Raw genomic sequence first — 16,864 nt, forward strand, 5'->3', positions numbered from 1 at the left:
TCTGTCTATTTATCTGTCTATCCATCTGTCTATCCATCTGTCTATCCATCTGTCTATCTATCTGTCTATCCATCTGTCTATCCATCTGTCTATCCATCTGTCTATTCATCTGTCTATCTATCTGTCTATCCATCTGTCTATTTATCTGTCTATCCATCTGTCTATCCATCTGTCTATCCATCTGTCTATTTATCTGTCTATTAATCTGTCTATCTATCTGTCTATCCATCTCTCTATCCATCTGTCTATCCATCTGTCTATCTATCTGTCTATCCATCTGTCTATCCATCTGTCTATCCATCTGTCTATCCATCTGTCTATCTATCTGTCTATCCATCTGTCTATCTATCTGTCTATCCATCTGTCTATCCATCTGTCTATCCATCTGTCTATCCATCTGTCTATCCATCTGTCTATTTATCTGTCTATCCATCTGTCTATTTATCTGTCTATCCATCTGTCTATCCATCTGTCTATCCATCTGTCTATCCATCTGTCTATCCATCTGTCTATCTATCTGTCTATCCATCTGTCTATTTATCTGTCTATCCATCTGTCTACCTATCTGTCTATCCATCTGTCTATCCATCTGTCTATCCATCTGTCTATCCATCTGTCTATCTATCTGTCTATCCATCTGTCTATCTGTCTGTCTATCCATCTGTCTATCCATCTGTCTATCCATCTGTCTATCCATCTGTCTATCCATCTGTCTATCCATCTGTCTATTTATCTGTCTATCCATCTGTCTATTTATCTGTCTATCTATCTGTCTATCCATCTGTCTATTTATCTGTCTATCCATCTGTCTATTTATCTGTCTATCCATCTGTCTACCTATCTGTCTAGATTTCGGATCTCTGACAATGCCCCGTTTTTTCGGCTGCTTATCCCACGTGTTTTTACCGGAATAATGCTTTTCCCCATCTGATTCCTGGTACAGATTACCTCGTGACGCCGGATATCAGTGTGAGCGGGGATTCCAGCAGGTTAATGAAAGGACAGTCCGTTGAGATCCTGTGCGAGGCACCCAACTACTTCTCGGGAGCCAAGTTCTACCTGTACAAGGACAACGACCAGAACTTCATCAGCACGACTATTGCTTCCTCGCGCCTGGTCCGCTCCCACTTCAAACTTCACCACATCACGAAAGAGGACCAAGGCAACTACTCCTGCTCGTACCAGGCAGACATCGTTGGAAAGCACTTCAACTCCTCCCGCAGTGACCCCATATACCTTACGGTGATCGGTGAGTAGCGCTGAGCACCACCGGCTGCTCTTTATTCCATGTGGAGATTGGCTGACTAACAGGAAACAAGGGAGTCCGGACAAATGGACCATTTTCTGGTTGTCAAACCATAACTCGTGGAGCACCGCAGGGATCGTTGCTGGGGCCTCAGCTATTTACAATCGATATGAATGACTTGGATGGAGGGACTGACTGTATTGCAGCCAAAGCTGCTGAGGTTAAAAACAGACTGAAACGAAAAGTCTGCGGGGGTTAGGTGAGTGGGCAAGACATTGGCAAATGGAGTACAAAGTGAGGTTGTCCATTTTAGAAGCAGAATGGAGAAGCAAAACATTACCAAAATAGAGAGAGGTCGCAGAATGCTACTGTACAGAGGGAACTTGGTTTCCTAGTCCGTGAATCACACAAGGTTAGCATGCAGCTATAGCAGATAGGAAGTCAACGGGAAGGCCAGCATTTATTGACCGAATTGCTCACACCGCTGTCAGAGACGGAGTTCCAGGATTTTGACCCAGTGGCAGTGAAGGAACGGCTGATTATATATCCAAGTCAGGATGGTGAGTGGCTTGGAGGGGGACTTCCAGGTGGTGGGGTTCCCCATGTGTCTGTTGCCCTTGTCCTTCTCGATGGGATTGGAAGCTGCTGCCTCAGGAGCCTTGGTGGGTTCCTGCAGCACATCTTGTAGACGTTGAGGGTTGGGGATTCAGCGATGTTCATGTCATTGAATGTCAAGGGGCGATGGTTAGATTCTTTCTTGTTGGTGATGGTCATTGCCTGGCACTAATGTGGCAACAAATGTTACTTGCCCTTTATTGCAAGGGGGAATGAGATATAAATGTCGGGAAGTTTTGGTATAACAGTACAGGGCGTTGGTGAGACCACACCTGGAGTATTGTGTACAGCCTTGGTCTCCTTGCCTGAGGACGGGTATACTTACATTGGGAGCAGTGCAGAGAATTTTCACTAGGCTGCTTTCTGGGATGAAAGGGTTGTCTTATGAGGAAAGGTGGAGCACGTTGGGCCTATACTCATTGGGTTTCAGAAGAATGAGAGGTGATCTGTTTGATGCACATGGTATCCTGCGGGGGCATTGACAAGGTAGACACCGGGAGGTTTTTGCCTCCCGCGGGGGTGTCGAGAAGCAGGGGGCACGGTTTAACATTAACGGGTCTCCCATTTAAGACGGAGGTGAGGAGGAATTGCTTCTCTCAGTTAGTCTCTGGAATTCTCTTCCCCAGAGGGCACAGGAGGCTGGTTGACTGAATATATCCAATGCTGAGTTAGACCAGATTTTTGGATGGCAAGAGAGTCAAGCATCATTGTGGGGTGGGTGGGGGGAGGGCGGGGGGTGTGGTGGTGTGTGGGGGGCAGGCAGGAAAACGGAGTTAAGGCCACAAGCGGATCAGCCATGAAGTTGGCTCGATGGACCGAATGGCCTGCTCTGTTTCCAGTTCTTGCCTTCTTGATGATGAAGGGTGAATTGAGCAGACCGATGGAAGATGGGATCGAATTTGGAGACGTGTTCGGTGCTGCGGTTGGGAGGGACTAACACAGGAAGACAATATATGATGAATTGTACGAGGCTGAGCGCCTGGTGGGAGGATACACCTTGCTGGTCAAATTCACATACCTTTGAAGGTGGTCCATTGTGTTGATAAAGCAATTGAAAGCAAATATGGGTCACATAGGTAATAGGGGCAGGAGGAGGCCATTCTGCCCCTTGAGCTTGTTCTGCCGTTCAACTAGGTCAGGGCTGATCATCTACCTGAACACAATTGCCCCGCATTAATCCCATATCCATTGATGTCATTGGTACCTGGACATCTATCAACCTCAGCCTTGAGCATACTCGATGACTGAGCTTCCTCAGCCCTCTGGGGTAGAGAATTCCAATGGCTTACCACCCCCGCCGAGTGAAGAAATTCACCTACATCTCAATCCTAACGGCCAACCCCTTGTTCTGAGACTGTGTCCCCTGGTTCTAGACACCCGCCCTCCCTAGCAAAGAGGGAATCATCCTTCCTGCATCATTGAATGTGTTAAGTGTGTTAGTATAGCGTGTTGAACTGCTATTACCGCATTCTGCTATCTTACCTTTACGCGCTATCGGCACCTTCTTTAGCCTTTAACACTCCCTTTGTGTTGCGTCCATGACATCTTTATCAATATGTCCTGAGCTCCCCCCCTTGATCCCTGTAAGAATGTTGGGTCCCTCAATGAGAACACCTCTCGCTCTTCTAAACCCTATGGAGCACATGCGCCAACTCCTCAATCTCTCCTTACGAGGCAATCCCGCCATCCCAGGAATTCGTCCGGTGGCCCCTCGGCCGCACTCCCTCGATGGCAATTGCATCCTTCATAAGAAGTGTTGAGATGAGCGCTTGAAAAGCCGTAGCAGGTGCTGGAAAAATGGGGTTAGAATAGTTAGGTGTATGATGGCTGCATGGACATGATGGGCTGAAGGGCCTGCTTCTGTGCTGCATAACTCGATGATAAGGAAGCCAAAGCTCTAGGCAATACTCCAGGTGTGGTCAAGCCAAGACACAATTGTGTCTCTGCACAAATGCAGCAAAACATCTGCAATTGCGACTCGAATCCTCTTGTGATAAAGACCAACATGCCAATTCCCTTCCTCAGTCCCCTTACTTGCACCGTACTTCCTGTCATATAGTGACCAGAACTGTCTCCAGTACTCTAGTTGCAGTATAACTCGTGTTTTCCACCCCACCCAACTTCTGTACTAGGGATAAGGCGAAATAGGGGCAGATTTTGGATTCATCTCAGTCAGAGCTGCCCATCCCTTGAACATTTCAAGCAACCATACTGTAGGAGTCACATGTAGGCCAAACCCAAAGCGCATGTCCTTCCCTAAAGGCTATTAGGATTTTGCAACAATTGCTGATAGACGGTTAACAGCAACGAGGCCAGCTTTAGAATTGCAGATTTATTAGTTGAGTATCAATCCCCACTGGCTGCTGGTGAACTCACGTCCACCAGACCACTAGCCTGGGACTTTGGGATTACTAGCCCAGTGATGTTACCGTTACACCACCATCTCCCCAGAGGGCTAATTTCCAACTGGCCGGGCTAACGTGTTTCCTCTCTTGCAGATGACGTGGCACTCCGCTTAGTCAACGGAGAGAACGACTGCTCGGGCACCGTTCAGGTGTACTACAACGCAACCTGGGGTTCGGTGTGCGGCGAATTCTGGGGCATCACGGACGTGCAGGTGGTCTGTAGGCAGCTCGGCTGCGGTTTTGCCAAGGGGCAAATGGACCCGTCGCAGTTCGCCGACATCCAGAAACCCATCTGGCTGAGCATGGTCCAGTGCAGCGGCGCCGAGGCCCACCTGTGGGTCTGTCCGGCGAGAGCCTGGATCAGCGGGATCAGCTGCGATCGATTGAACGGGGCTACTGCCACGTGCTCTGGTAATGCCCGCGCGTACAAGGTCGTTTTTGCCTTTTCCTGCTCCCAGAATTAAAATGAATCGAGCACATGCACACACATACACATAACACTCCCAGCGATGCCTGCTTAGTTCCGACACTGCCAACAGACCTCAGGAACCATGTAATGCATTGGAAATTAAAATTCCCTCAAAAGTTGCCCATAATGCGAATTCTACAAAAAAAAAACTTACAGAATATATTTCAGCAAAACTGGAGTACAGGAGTCATTGCATCCATCCACCCAGCATCATTTTATATCCACAGTCATAGTCAGCCACTGCAGATGCTTATGTACATACGTAAGCAGTGTTATTTTACACAAGTTCCTGTGCGCGAGTGTCTACACTTGCCCTTTAAGCGTGCTGGGTCGCTAGTCACTAGCGATGGTGCGGAATGTACAATCTGGGCGGGCGAATGGAGTGGTGGATGTGCTGGGGGTGGGGGTGGGGGTGAGGTCCAGTTCCCCTTCCAAGTCACTCGCCCTCGAACGATATCGGCCGTCCCCTTCGCTGCCTCTGGGTCCAGACCCTGGACTTCCCTCCCTCCCTCACCGCGCTGAGGGTGTGTACCCACGCCCCTGCAGAGGCTCCAGAAGGCAACTCACCAGCACCTTCTCAAGGTCCTGCGAGGGATGGGCAACAAAGCGCTAAACCCGGCCAGCGACAGCCGCACCCCATGAACGAAAATGCGAAAAAGTTGGGGGGTGGGGTGCAGGTCTGCTCAACGCTGGGACGGTCTTGATAGGCCGAATGCTCCCCCCCACCCCGCCCCAGCTCGGGTTGTTTTGTGTGTGCGCGAAACCGTCTCCTGGGGTCCACCCTTGATTCACCCCTTGAACATAAAGCTGGGGTCTTGGGGGTTGGGGGTGGGGATCGGTCAGTTTTCAGGCAATGGGAATTGGTCAATATCTACGAGGGAGACATGGAAGTATCTCTCCGGGGTTAGAGAGGGAGACAGACGATCGGCAATATGCGTGGAGAGAATGACCAAGTCCCGGAGAGATCGGAGGATCACAGAATCACACACACAGTGCAGAAGAGGCCCTTCGGCCCATCGAGTCTGCACCGACACGTGAGAAACACCTGACCTACCTCCCTAATCCCATTGACCAGCACTTGGCCCATAGCCTTGAATGTTTATGACATGCCAAGTGCTCATCCAGGTACTTTTTAAAGGATGTGAGGCTAACCCGCCTCCACCACCCTCCCAGGCAGCACATTCCAGACCCTCACCACCCTCTGGGTAAAAATGTTTTTCCTCACATCCCCCCCCCTAAACCTCCTGCCCCTCAACTTGAACTTGTGTCCCCTTGTGACTGACCCTTCAACTAAGGGGAACAGCTGCTCCCTATCCACCCATCCATGCCCTTCATAATCTTGTACACCTCGATCAGGTCGCCACTCAGTCTTCTCTGCTCCAACGGAAACAACCCAAGTCTATCCAACCTCTCTTCATAACTTAAATGTTTCATCCCAGGCAACATCCTGGTGAATCTGCTCTGCACATCCTCCAGTGCAATCACATCCTTCCTATAATGTGGCGACCAGAACTGCACACAGTACTCCAGCTGTGGCCTAAGGTTCTATACAACTCCAACATGACCTCCCTACTTTTGTAATCTATGCCTCGATTGATAAAGGCAAGTGCTGCATATTCTTTTTTCACCACCCCACTAACATATCCCTCTGCCTTCAGAGATCTATGGACACACATGCCAAGGTCCCTTTGTTCCTCAGAACTTCCTAGTGTCATGCCGTTCATTGAATACTTCTTTGTCAAATTACTCCTTCCAAAGTGTATCACCTCACACTTTTCAGGGTTAAATTCCATCTGCCATTTATCGGCCTGAGATGGCGGCATAGTGATAATATCAGTGGACCCGTGATACAGGGGCCTCAGGCTAATGTGCAAGGGACATGGGTTATACAGACTGATCCTCAACCCCCACCTCCCTCCACCACCCCCCCAACCCAATTTAAGCATGGGAGAAGCTAAGGAGTCAACCTACATGAACTACCTAGACCGTTCCAAGCAATTGAACCCAGGCAGTTGGCGGCCTAATGGTCATCTCACTAGTCATGTGACTAGTTGAGCTAAGCAATGTGGAGGGTAGGCAGGCTTTGGGGAGTCAGGAGAGGAGTTACTCGCCGCAGAATTCCCAGCCTCTGACCTGCTCTTGTAGGCACAGGGACATAGGGATGCAGGAACAGGAGTGGGCTATTCAGCCCATCGAGCCTGTTCCTGCGATGTGCTGGCCCTGGAGAGGGTCCAGAGGAGGTTCACGAGAATGATCCCAGGAATGAAAGGCTTAACATGTGAGGAATGTTTGAGGACTCTGGTTCTATACTCGATGGAGTTTAGAAGGATGAGGGGGGATCTGATTGAAAATTACAGAATACTGAAAGGCCTGGATAGAGTGGACGTGGGGAAGATGTTTCCATTAGCAGGAGAGACCAGGACCCGAGGACACAGCCTCAGAGTAAAGGGAAGACCTTTTAGAACAGAGATGAGGAGAAACTTCTTTCGCTAGAGTGTGGGTGAATCTATGGAATTCATTGCCACAGAAGGCTGTGAAGGCCAGGTCATTGAGTGTATTTAAGACCGAGATAGATAGGTTCTTGATTGGTAAGGGGATCAAAGTTACGGGGAGAAGGCGGGAGAATGGGGTTGAGAAACCTATCAGCCATGATTGAATGGCGGAGCAGACTCGATGGGCCGATTGGCCTAATTTCTGCTCCTAGGTCTTATGTCCATCATTGGATTATCTCATGGCTGATCATCTACCTCTCCGCCACTTTCCCACACTATCTTCATAAGCATCGATGTCATTAGTCTCCAGATGTTCACTCTTGATCGTGGCCAATGATTGAGCTTCCACAACCCTCTTGGCTGGGAATCCCAAAGATTCACCCCCCACCCCATCTGAGTGAAGAAATCCTTCCTCACCCCAGCCCATTACCCTGACATTCGGTCCTCCCCAGTTCTAGGCTCAACAGCCAAATTGAGCATCCAATCTTCATCCACCCTGTCACGCCCTGTAAGATTTTCCTAGGTTTGAGTGAGGCTACCCCTCATCCTTCGGAACTCCAGGGAATACAGACCCTGTCCCCCACCCCAATCTCTCCTCATAAGAAATCCCAACACCCCAGCGATTAATCTGGTGTACCTCCATTGTGCAGGATTTATGTGGGGGTGGGGTTCAGCTCAGTTTCTGGTCAATGGTAACCACCCTCACCCCCAGGATGTTGATAGTTGGTAACTCAGCGATGGTAATGGTATTGAATGCCAAGGGGAGATGGTTAGATTCGCTCTTGTTGGAGATGGCCATTGCCTGGCACTTGGGCGGCCTGAAGGTTACTTGCCACTGGTCAGCCCAAGCCTGAATGTTGTCCAAGTTTTGATGGAGATCGGCACGGGGGTTTGGGGCTAGAAAACTGAGGCGCCATTTTGTCACTTGCACGGCCGGGAAATGGCGCAATTTTCCCATCTAAGACCTCTTGGACACCTTGCAGTAACGTCCCTCTGCATTGGATGATGCTGGCAGCTAGCACAGGGTGATTCTTTGGAATTCTCTACCCCAGAGGGCTGTGGAAACTCAGTCAGTGAGTTTCGAGAGAGAAGTCGATGGGTTTCTGGGGACCAGTGACGTCAAGGGGTATGGAGGTATCGCGGGAAAGTGGCGGAGAGGTCGATGACCTGCCAGGAGCCAATTCAATGGCGGAGAAGGCTCGATGGGCTGAATGGCCCACCCCTGTCCCTGTGTCCCTCTGTCCCTGTGTCTACAAGAGCAGGTCAGAGGCTGGGAATTGTGCAGCGAGTAACTCACCTCCTGACTCTTCCCCAAAGCTTACCTGCCTCCTACATCGCTTAACTCAATTGGTTGCATGACTAGTGAGTGGAGCAGAAGGCCACCATCGGCCTGGGTTCAGTTGCTTGGCACCATAAGAGACCATAAGACATAGGAGCAGAAATTAGGCCATTCGGCCCATTGAGTCCGCTCCGCCATTCAATCATGGCTGATAAGTTTCTCAACCCCATTCTCCCACCTTCTCCCTGTAACCTTTGACCCCCTTACCAATCAAGAACCTATCTATCTCGGTCTTAAATACACTCAATGACCTGGCCTCCACAGCCTTCTGTGGCAATGAATTCCATAGATTCACCACTCTCTGGCTAAAGAAGTTTCTCCTCATCTCTGTTCTAAAAGGTCTTCCCTTTACTCTGAGGCTGTGCCCTCGGGTCCTAGTCTCTCCTACTAATGGAAACATCTTCCCCACGTCCACTCTATCCAGGCCTTTCAGTATTCTGTAAGTTTCAATCAGATCCCCCCCCTCATCCTTCTAAACTCAATCGAGTATAGACCCAGAGTCCTCAAACGTTCCTCATAGGTTAAGCCTTTCATTCCTGGGATCGTTCTCGTGAACCTCCTCTGGGACCCTCTCCAGGGCCAGCACATCCTTCCCTGAGAGACGGGGGCCCAGAATTGCTCACAATATTCCAAATGTGGTCCGACCAGTCGAGTTAGGTCACGCAGAACGCGCAGAATGTCCGATTGGCAAATGGAGGACTGTCCGCCAGTGTGGCAAGGAAGGCCTTCAGTGGTCAAAAGCAAGTCTTTTAGAAGAAACCAAGTCTTGTTTTCTGTCGCCACAGCTCAGCCACCTCCGCCGACGTTGGCAGTATCTGGAAATGGTCTATTCTTCAAGGAAGACACCATCAAGTTTGTGTGTGGGGCGTCTTCCCTGTACAAGGGTGCGCAGATGGCCCTATACAAAATGGGCGAAGAGACGCCAGTCTTAACGGGCGTGATCTCCTCCAGTCAGGGCAACGTGAAGTTCGATCTCGAGCACATTAACAAGAGCCACGAGGGGACCTACTGGTGCAACTACCAGTTGGAGGTGGCGGAGCTGGTCTTTGCGTCCGAGGACAGCGCATCGGTGGAGATCGCGGTCGTAGGTAAGGCCGGCTTTCAGGTGAAAAGAGAGACACGTCGAATCTTTGCACCTTTGCACTCATCAGGACACTTCGCATTACAAGTGCGGGGGTGGGGGGAGGGGGGAAACAACAATTCGTACCGCATGTGAAGAGTGTGCCGATTGGTTGGCACGTGGGCTCTGATTGGTAGAGAGGCGTTGCCGTGGAGGGCGCCCCAGTGTTGGTGACTGACAGTTAACTGTCGAGTGTTGCTTGAAATTTAAACCAGGCAGCTTGATCCTGATTGGTCAAGGCGACGCCCGAGGAATGAGTCAGTGAATGGCTGTCACTTAGTTCGTCTAGCGTTGTTTGCCTGGCCCACTAGTGCTCCCAATTCGCAGGTACAGGTGCCACATAAACAGCAAGCTAATCCGTTGAACCGAATAAATGCTTTTTAAAGAAATATAATTCGTTTCCCATCCTTGGAGTTGTCTGCAATGGGCTATGGAACATGCCGAATGGTATAGACCCTCCGATGACTCTTTTTATCGTGTGTGTTTGGATCGTCAATGTTGCAGTGTTTGTTTTCCCCACTCGACAGAAAATGCTAAACTTCGGCTTGTGGATGGACCCACCTCCTGCTCCGGTAGAGTCGAAGCTTTCTACAATGGCACCTGGGGAACCATCTGCGATTTCGGGTGGGACATTGTCGACGCCCAGGTGGTGTGCCACCAGGTGGGCTGCGGGTTTGGCCAATCGGCCACTCCCGGCGGCCACTTCGGAGAAGGGGCAGGGCCAATCCTGCTGGAGAACGTCCGCTGCAATGGGACGGAGAAGTTCCTGTGGTCCTGCCCGTCGCAGGTCATCATGCCCCGGACCTGTCGCCAGAATAATGACGCGGGCGTGATCTGTTCAGGTAAGGATTTGGCCGGACGATGTCCTTCTGTTGAATGGGAAGTGCCGACAAGGCCAAGGAAGTGGGGGCCCGGATCCTGCGGACGCTGGGAAAACCTGAACTAAAAACGGAAAAGGCTGGGAAATAATTTTTAAAAAAAATCTCCGCTGGCGGGAGAGACGGAGTTAACGTTTTGAGTCGGTGTGAATCTCCTTCGTAGCCAGAGAGAAGTAGAAATGTGATGGATTTCACACTCTGTGGCAAGTGGAGAGAGATAGAAGGTCAGGGATAGGTGGGCGCTCATGATAGATCGATAAAGATGTCATGGGCTCAATAGAAAGAGGGCGTTAAAGACTAAAGAAGGTGCGGATAGCGGCGTGAAGGTAAGATAGCAGAATGTGGCAACAGCAGGTTAACAGGTTATGCTAACGCTATTGAGTTTGGATCATGTGTTAAAATTCACTGTTCAAGTCCACACACGAATATTGGCCACTTACATCAGATATAGGAGGGAGGCTGGTGCCTTTTGTTTCATTCGTTCTCAGGGTGTGGGCATTACTGGCAATGCCACCATTTATCACCCATCCCTCATTGACCTGAAAAAGGTTAACTGGGTGGTTTCCAGGGCCATTTCTGAGGGGCAGTTAAATTCAACCATCTTCATGTGGATCTGGAGTCATGTATAAGTCATGAAGACCAAGCAAGAATGAGACTGGCCTTCTTCCCCAATTGAGGGTGTGGCACGGACACAGATGTGCTGTCATCCTGAGAGACCCAACGGTTCCAGTACAATTATACCAAACAACTCAGCACTCCCACAAATCTGCTGGAGGGCAGATGCAGACCTGAGTGAAGACCCTATCTAATTGGACTAAAATCGGTCAGAGGACCAAGGACATGGGTCAGTGCCATTTATTACTGGATACCTTGAGGTATATACAGCATGGCTTATCATTCCAATCAGAAAATTGCAGAGTTATTGACATTAGTTTGTTGCAATGAGTGGCATAAAGGTAAGGAGGCAGAATGTCTTAATAGTGTTAATGTAATGTGTTTATCTGCTATTGACACATTCTGCGATCTTACCTTTATTCCACTATCAGCATCTCCTTTAGCCTTTAACACTCCCTATTGCAAATATGGCATCATTGTCACTCTCTCCTTAGCCCCCACCTATCCCCGAATTCTATTTTGCAGTATCTCCTCTTAAATAGTGTAAAACCCATCACATTTCTACTTCTACTTAGCTCTGAAGATGAGTCATGCTGACTGAAAACGTTAACTCTGTTTCTCTCTCCACATATGTTGCCAGACCTGCTGAGTTTCTCCAGCATTTTCTGTATCTGTTGCTTGACAACACTTCGGTTCAATGTCAGTGATCCCTTTTCACATGGTTCAGTACATGGGGAACACCACCACCTGGAAGTTCCCCTCCGAGCCACTCACCATCCTGACTTGGAAATATATCGGCCGTTCCTTCACTGTCGATGGGTCAAAATCCTGGAACTCCCTCCCTAACAGCACTGTGAGTGTACCTACACCACAGGGGACAAAATCCTGGATCTCCCTCCCTAACAGCGCTGTGGGTGTACCTACACCACAGGGGACAAAATCCTGGAACTCCCTCCCTAACAGCACTGTGGGTGTACCTACACCACAGGGACAAAATCCTGGATCTCCCTCCCTAACAGCACTGTGGGTGTACCTACACCACACAGACTGGTTCAAGAAGGCAGCTCACCCACCACCTTCTCAAGGGGCAACCAGGGACGGGCAATAGAAATGCTGGGCCCGGCCAGCGAAGCCCGCGTCCCGTGAAAGATCGAGAAAACAATCTCCGCCCTAAATGGGCGACCCTTTGTGTTTACCGAGTGCCTCCTCTCCCATGAGGGGGAGAAACCTCCTCTCAGCATCTGCCCTGTCAGGTCCCCTCAGGACCTTCCACATTTGTCGACCCCTGTGACCTGAGGGCTTTGGGGGCAAATGTTTTATTCACGATGTTTTCTTTTGACCCAGAGCAGCTTCAAAGCCCAGAAATCGCCGTGTTAAGGACCTCCAGTATATTCGCACAAGGGGAGTCCCTCCGAATCCAATGTGCCTCGCCCAGTTACCACCTCGGGGCCTCCTTCTACCTGCAGAAGGTCGGCGAGGCCTCCTACACCAGCTCCCTGGAGGCGGAAGCCGAGTACTCGAACGTCACCTTCGTGGTCCGGAACGTCAACCTGAGCCAGAGCGGCTTTTACACGTGCATGTACCAGCTGGAGAGGCGGGGTCAGCGCTACAATTCCACCCTGAGCGACAGGGCCAGGGTCACGGTGATCGGTAAGTGGCCACGTCGGGGGTCGAGCCGGGAGTCGCCCCGGGGCTGGGATTGCCGCCTGGGCCTGGGCCGTGGCGCGGAGACGGGGCGCCCGCCATTGACAGCAGCGCCTGAATCCCTGCTCCGGTCAGCTCGAGGGGACCAGGTTTAGGTTGGGGTGGACCACGGGCGACAGCGGCCGATTTGGAATGACGCCGGTTGGGTTAGATTCGGGAAGTGGCGGCACTTGTGAATGCCTCTCACAGAAACGTACTCACACACACAGACATAGACACACACACACACACACACACAGACACACACTCACTCACTCAGGCACACACACACACTCACTCAGGCACACACGCACACACATACATAGACACACACTCACTCAGGCACACACACACACACACACACATACATAGACACACACTCAGGCACACACGCACACACATACATAGACACACACTCACCCAGGCACACACACACACACACACACACACATACATAGACACACACTCAGGCACACACGCACACACATACATAGACATACACTCACTCAGGCACACACACATACATAGACACACACTCAGGCACACACGCACACACATACATAGACACACACTCACTCAGGCACACACACACATACATAGACACACACTCAGGCACACACGCACACACATACATAGACATACACTCACTCAGGCACACACACATACATAGACACACGCTCAGGCACACACGCACACACATACATAGACACACACTCACTCAGGCACAAACACACATACATAGACACGCACACACATACGTAGACACACACTCAGGCACACACACACACACTCAGACACACACACGCACATATACATAGACACACACTCACTCAGACACACACACAGACACACACACACGTACATAGACACTCACTCAGGCACACACACACACTCAGACACACACACACACACACATGTAAATAGACACACACTCACTCAGACACACACACACACATAGACACTCAGGCACACACACACACTCTGACACACACACACATAACATAGACACACACTCAGGCACACACACACACACACTCAGACACACACACACGCACATATACATAGACACACACTCACTCAGGCACACACACACAGACACGCACACGCATACATAGGCACACACTCAGGCACACACACACATACACACATACATAGACACACACTCACTCAGGCGCACACTCACACACACACACACACACACACACACATACATAGACACACACTCACTCAGGCACACACACACATACACGCACACACACACATAGACACACACTCACTCAGGCACAGACACACACTCACTCAGGCGCGCACACACACACACACACACACAAGTAGACACACACTCACTCAGTCACACATGGACACACAGACACGCAGATACACACATACATAGACACATTCAGACACATACAGACACGCACATACATACATAGGCACACACTCACTCAGACACACGCACATACATACATAGGCACACACTCACTCAGACACACACACACAGGCACACACATACATACATAGACACACACATACACACACGCACATACATACATAGGCACACACTCACTCAGACACACACACATAGACACGCACATACATACATAGACACACACTTACTCACAGGCACACAATCACAGAAACGCAGACACACGTAAACACACAGACACACATATGCACACACGGACACACACACACATGCAGATGGACAGACACGCACACATGTAAATATGCACACTTTCTCTCTCTCTCTCACACACAAAAACACACACACAGAGACAAAGGCGCTCACACACACACACACACACACATGCACGTATGCACACAATCTCACACACACACAATCTCACACACAAACTCACACACACACACTTTCACTAACACACACAAAAGCACAATTACACACACTCACAGAAACACACGTGCACAGGCACACATATATATACACACACACACCCGCACATTCTCACACAGAGACACACATACAGACACATTGACAGACACACAAACAAACACATATCAACATCCTGGGGGTTACCATTGACCAGAACCAGAGCTGGACCAGCCATATAAATACTGTGGATACAAGAACAGGCCAGAGGCTTGGAATTCTGCAGTGAGTCACTCACCTCCTGACTCCCCAAAGCCTGTCCACCATCTACAAGGCACAAGTCAGGAGTGTGATGGAATACTCTCCACTTGCCTGGATGAGTGCAGCTCCCACAACACTCAAGAAGCTCGACACTGTCCAGGACAAAGCAGCCCCGCTTGATCGGCACCCCATCCACAAACATCCACTCCCTCCCACCACCGACGGACAGTAGCAGCAGTATGTGTACCATCTACAAGATGCACTGCAGCAACTCACCAAGGCTCCTTAGACAGCACCTTCCAAACCCATGACCACTACCGTCTAGAAGGACAAGGGCAGCAGACACATGGGAACACCACCACCTGGAAGTTCCCCTCCAAGCCACTCACCATCCTGACTTGGAAATATGTCGGCCGTTCCTTCACTGTCGCTGGGGTTAAAATGCTGTAACTCCATCCTAATAGCGTGAGGGGAGGTGATGGTGTAGTGGCTTTGTCGCTGGACTAATGATCCAGAACCCGGGGGTAATGCTTTAGGGTCCCGTGTTCCAATCCCGCCACGGCAAATAGTGGCATTTGAATTCGACAATAATCTGGAATTAAAAGTCTAATGATGACCATGAAACCATTGTTGTAAAAACCCAGATGGTTCACTAATGCCCTCCAGGGAAGAGAATCTGCCCTATATGTAACTACAGGACCACAGCAATGTGGTTGACTGTGAAATGGCCAACAAGCCATTCAGTTGTGACAAGGGAACAAAACTGGACAGGATCAGAATCACACAGAGTGCAGAAGAGGCCCTTCGGCCCTTTGAGTCTGCACCGACACGTGAGAAACACCTGAACTACCGACCTAATCCCATTGACCCGCACTTGGCCCCATAGCCTTGAATGTTTATGATGTGCCAAGTGTTCATCCAGGTACTTTTTAAAGGATGTGAGGCTAACCCGCCTCCACCACCCTCCCAGGCAGCGCATTCCAGACCCTCACCACCCTCTGGGTCAAAAAAGTTTTTCCTCACATCCCCCCTAAACCTCCTGCCCCTCACCTTGAACTTGTGACCCCTGGTGACTGACCCTTCAACTAAGGGGAACAGCTGCTCCCTATCCACCCTGTCCATGCCCCTCATAATCTTGTACACCTCGATCAGGTCGCCCCTCAGTCTTCTCTGCTCTAACAAAAACAACCCAAGTCTATCCAACCTCTCTTCATCACTTAAATGTTTCATCCCAGGCAACATCCTGGTGAATCTCCTCTGCACCCCCTCCAGTGCAATCACATCCTTCCTATAATGTGGCGACCAGAACTGCACACAGTACTCCAGCTGTGGCCTCACCGAGGCTCTATACAACTCCAACATGACCTCCCTACTTTTGTAATCTATGCCTCGATTGATAAAGGCAAGTGTCCCATATGCCTTTTTCACCACCCCACTAACATGCCCCTCCGCCTTCAGAGACCTATGGACACACACGCCAAGGTCCCTTTGTTCCTGTGAACTTCCTAGTGTCATGCCGTTCATTCAATACGGCCTTGACAGGCTACCCAGCATCGATCTAGGCACCAGAAATGACAACGGAAATCTCAGCAATGTCGACCCTGCAAAAGTCTTCCTTACTAACACCAGCAAGCTAGTGCCAAAATTGGGAGAGCTGTCTCACAGATAACTCAAGCAGCAGCGTGGCCTAACCAAACTCATGGAATCAGATCTGACAGATAACGTCCCAGACCCTACCGTCAGTGTCCCTGGGTATGTCCTGTCCCACCAGCAGAACCGACCCAGCAGAGGTGGCGACACAGTGGTATACAGTCGGATGGGAGTTGCCCTGGGAGTCCTGAAGATTAACTCCGGACCCTATGAAGTCTCACCATCAGGTCAAACATGGGCAAGGAAACCTCCTGCTGATTACC

General features: G+C 50.2%; 1 protein-coding gene across 1 annotated transcript; it reads left to right on the forward strand.

The window, feature by feature from the left end:
* Nucleotides 1–943: 943 nt before the first annotated feature.
* Nucleotides 944–10,632, forward strand: LOC144677336 (scavenger receptor cysteine-rich domain-containing protein DMBT1-like; the record flags this gene model as incomplete). The annotated part of the gene is made up of 4 exons (XM_078537472.1): nt 944–1,249; nt 4,360–4,677; nt 9,352–9,654; nt 10,214–10,632. Coding segments are annotated over 4 exons (1,346 nt in total), but the record flags the coding sequence as incomplete, so codon positions are not given.
* Nucleotides 10,633–16,864: the final 6,232 nt, after the last annotated feature.

This window comes from Cetorhinus maximus, unplaced genomic scaffold, assembly GCF_964194155.1.
Source record: "Cetorhinus maximus unplaced genomic scaffold, sCetMax3.hap1.1 HAP1_SCAFFOLD_2424, whole genome shotgun sequence".
NCBI lineage: Eukaryota > Metazoa > Chordata > Chondrichthyes > Lamniformes > Cetorhinidae > Cetorhinus > Cetorhinus maximus.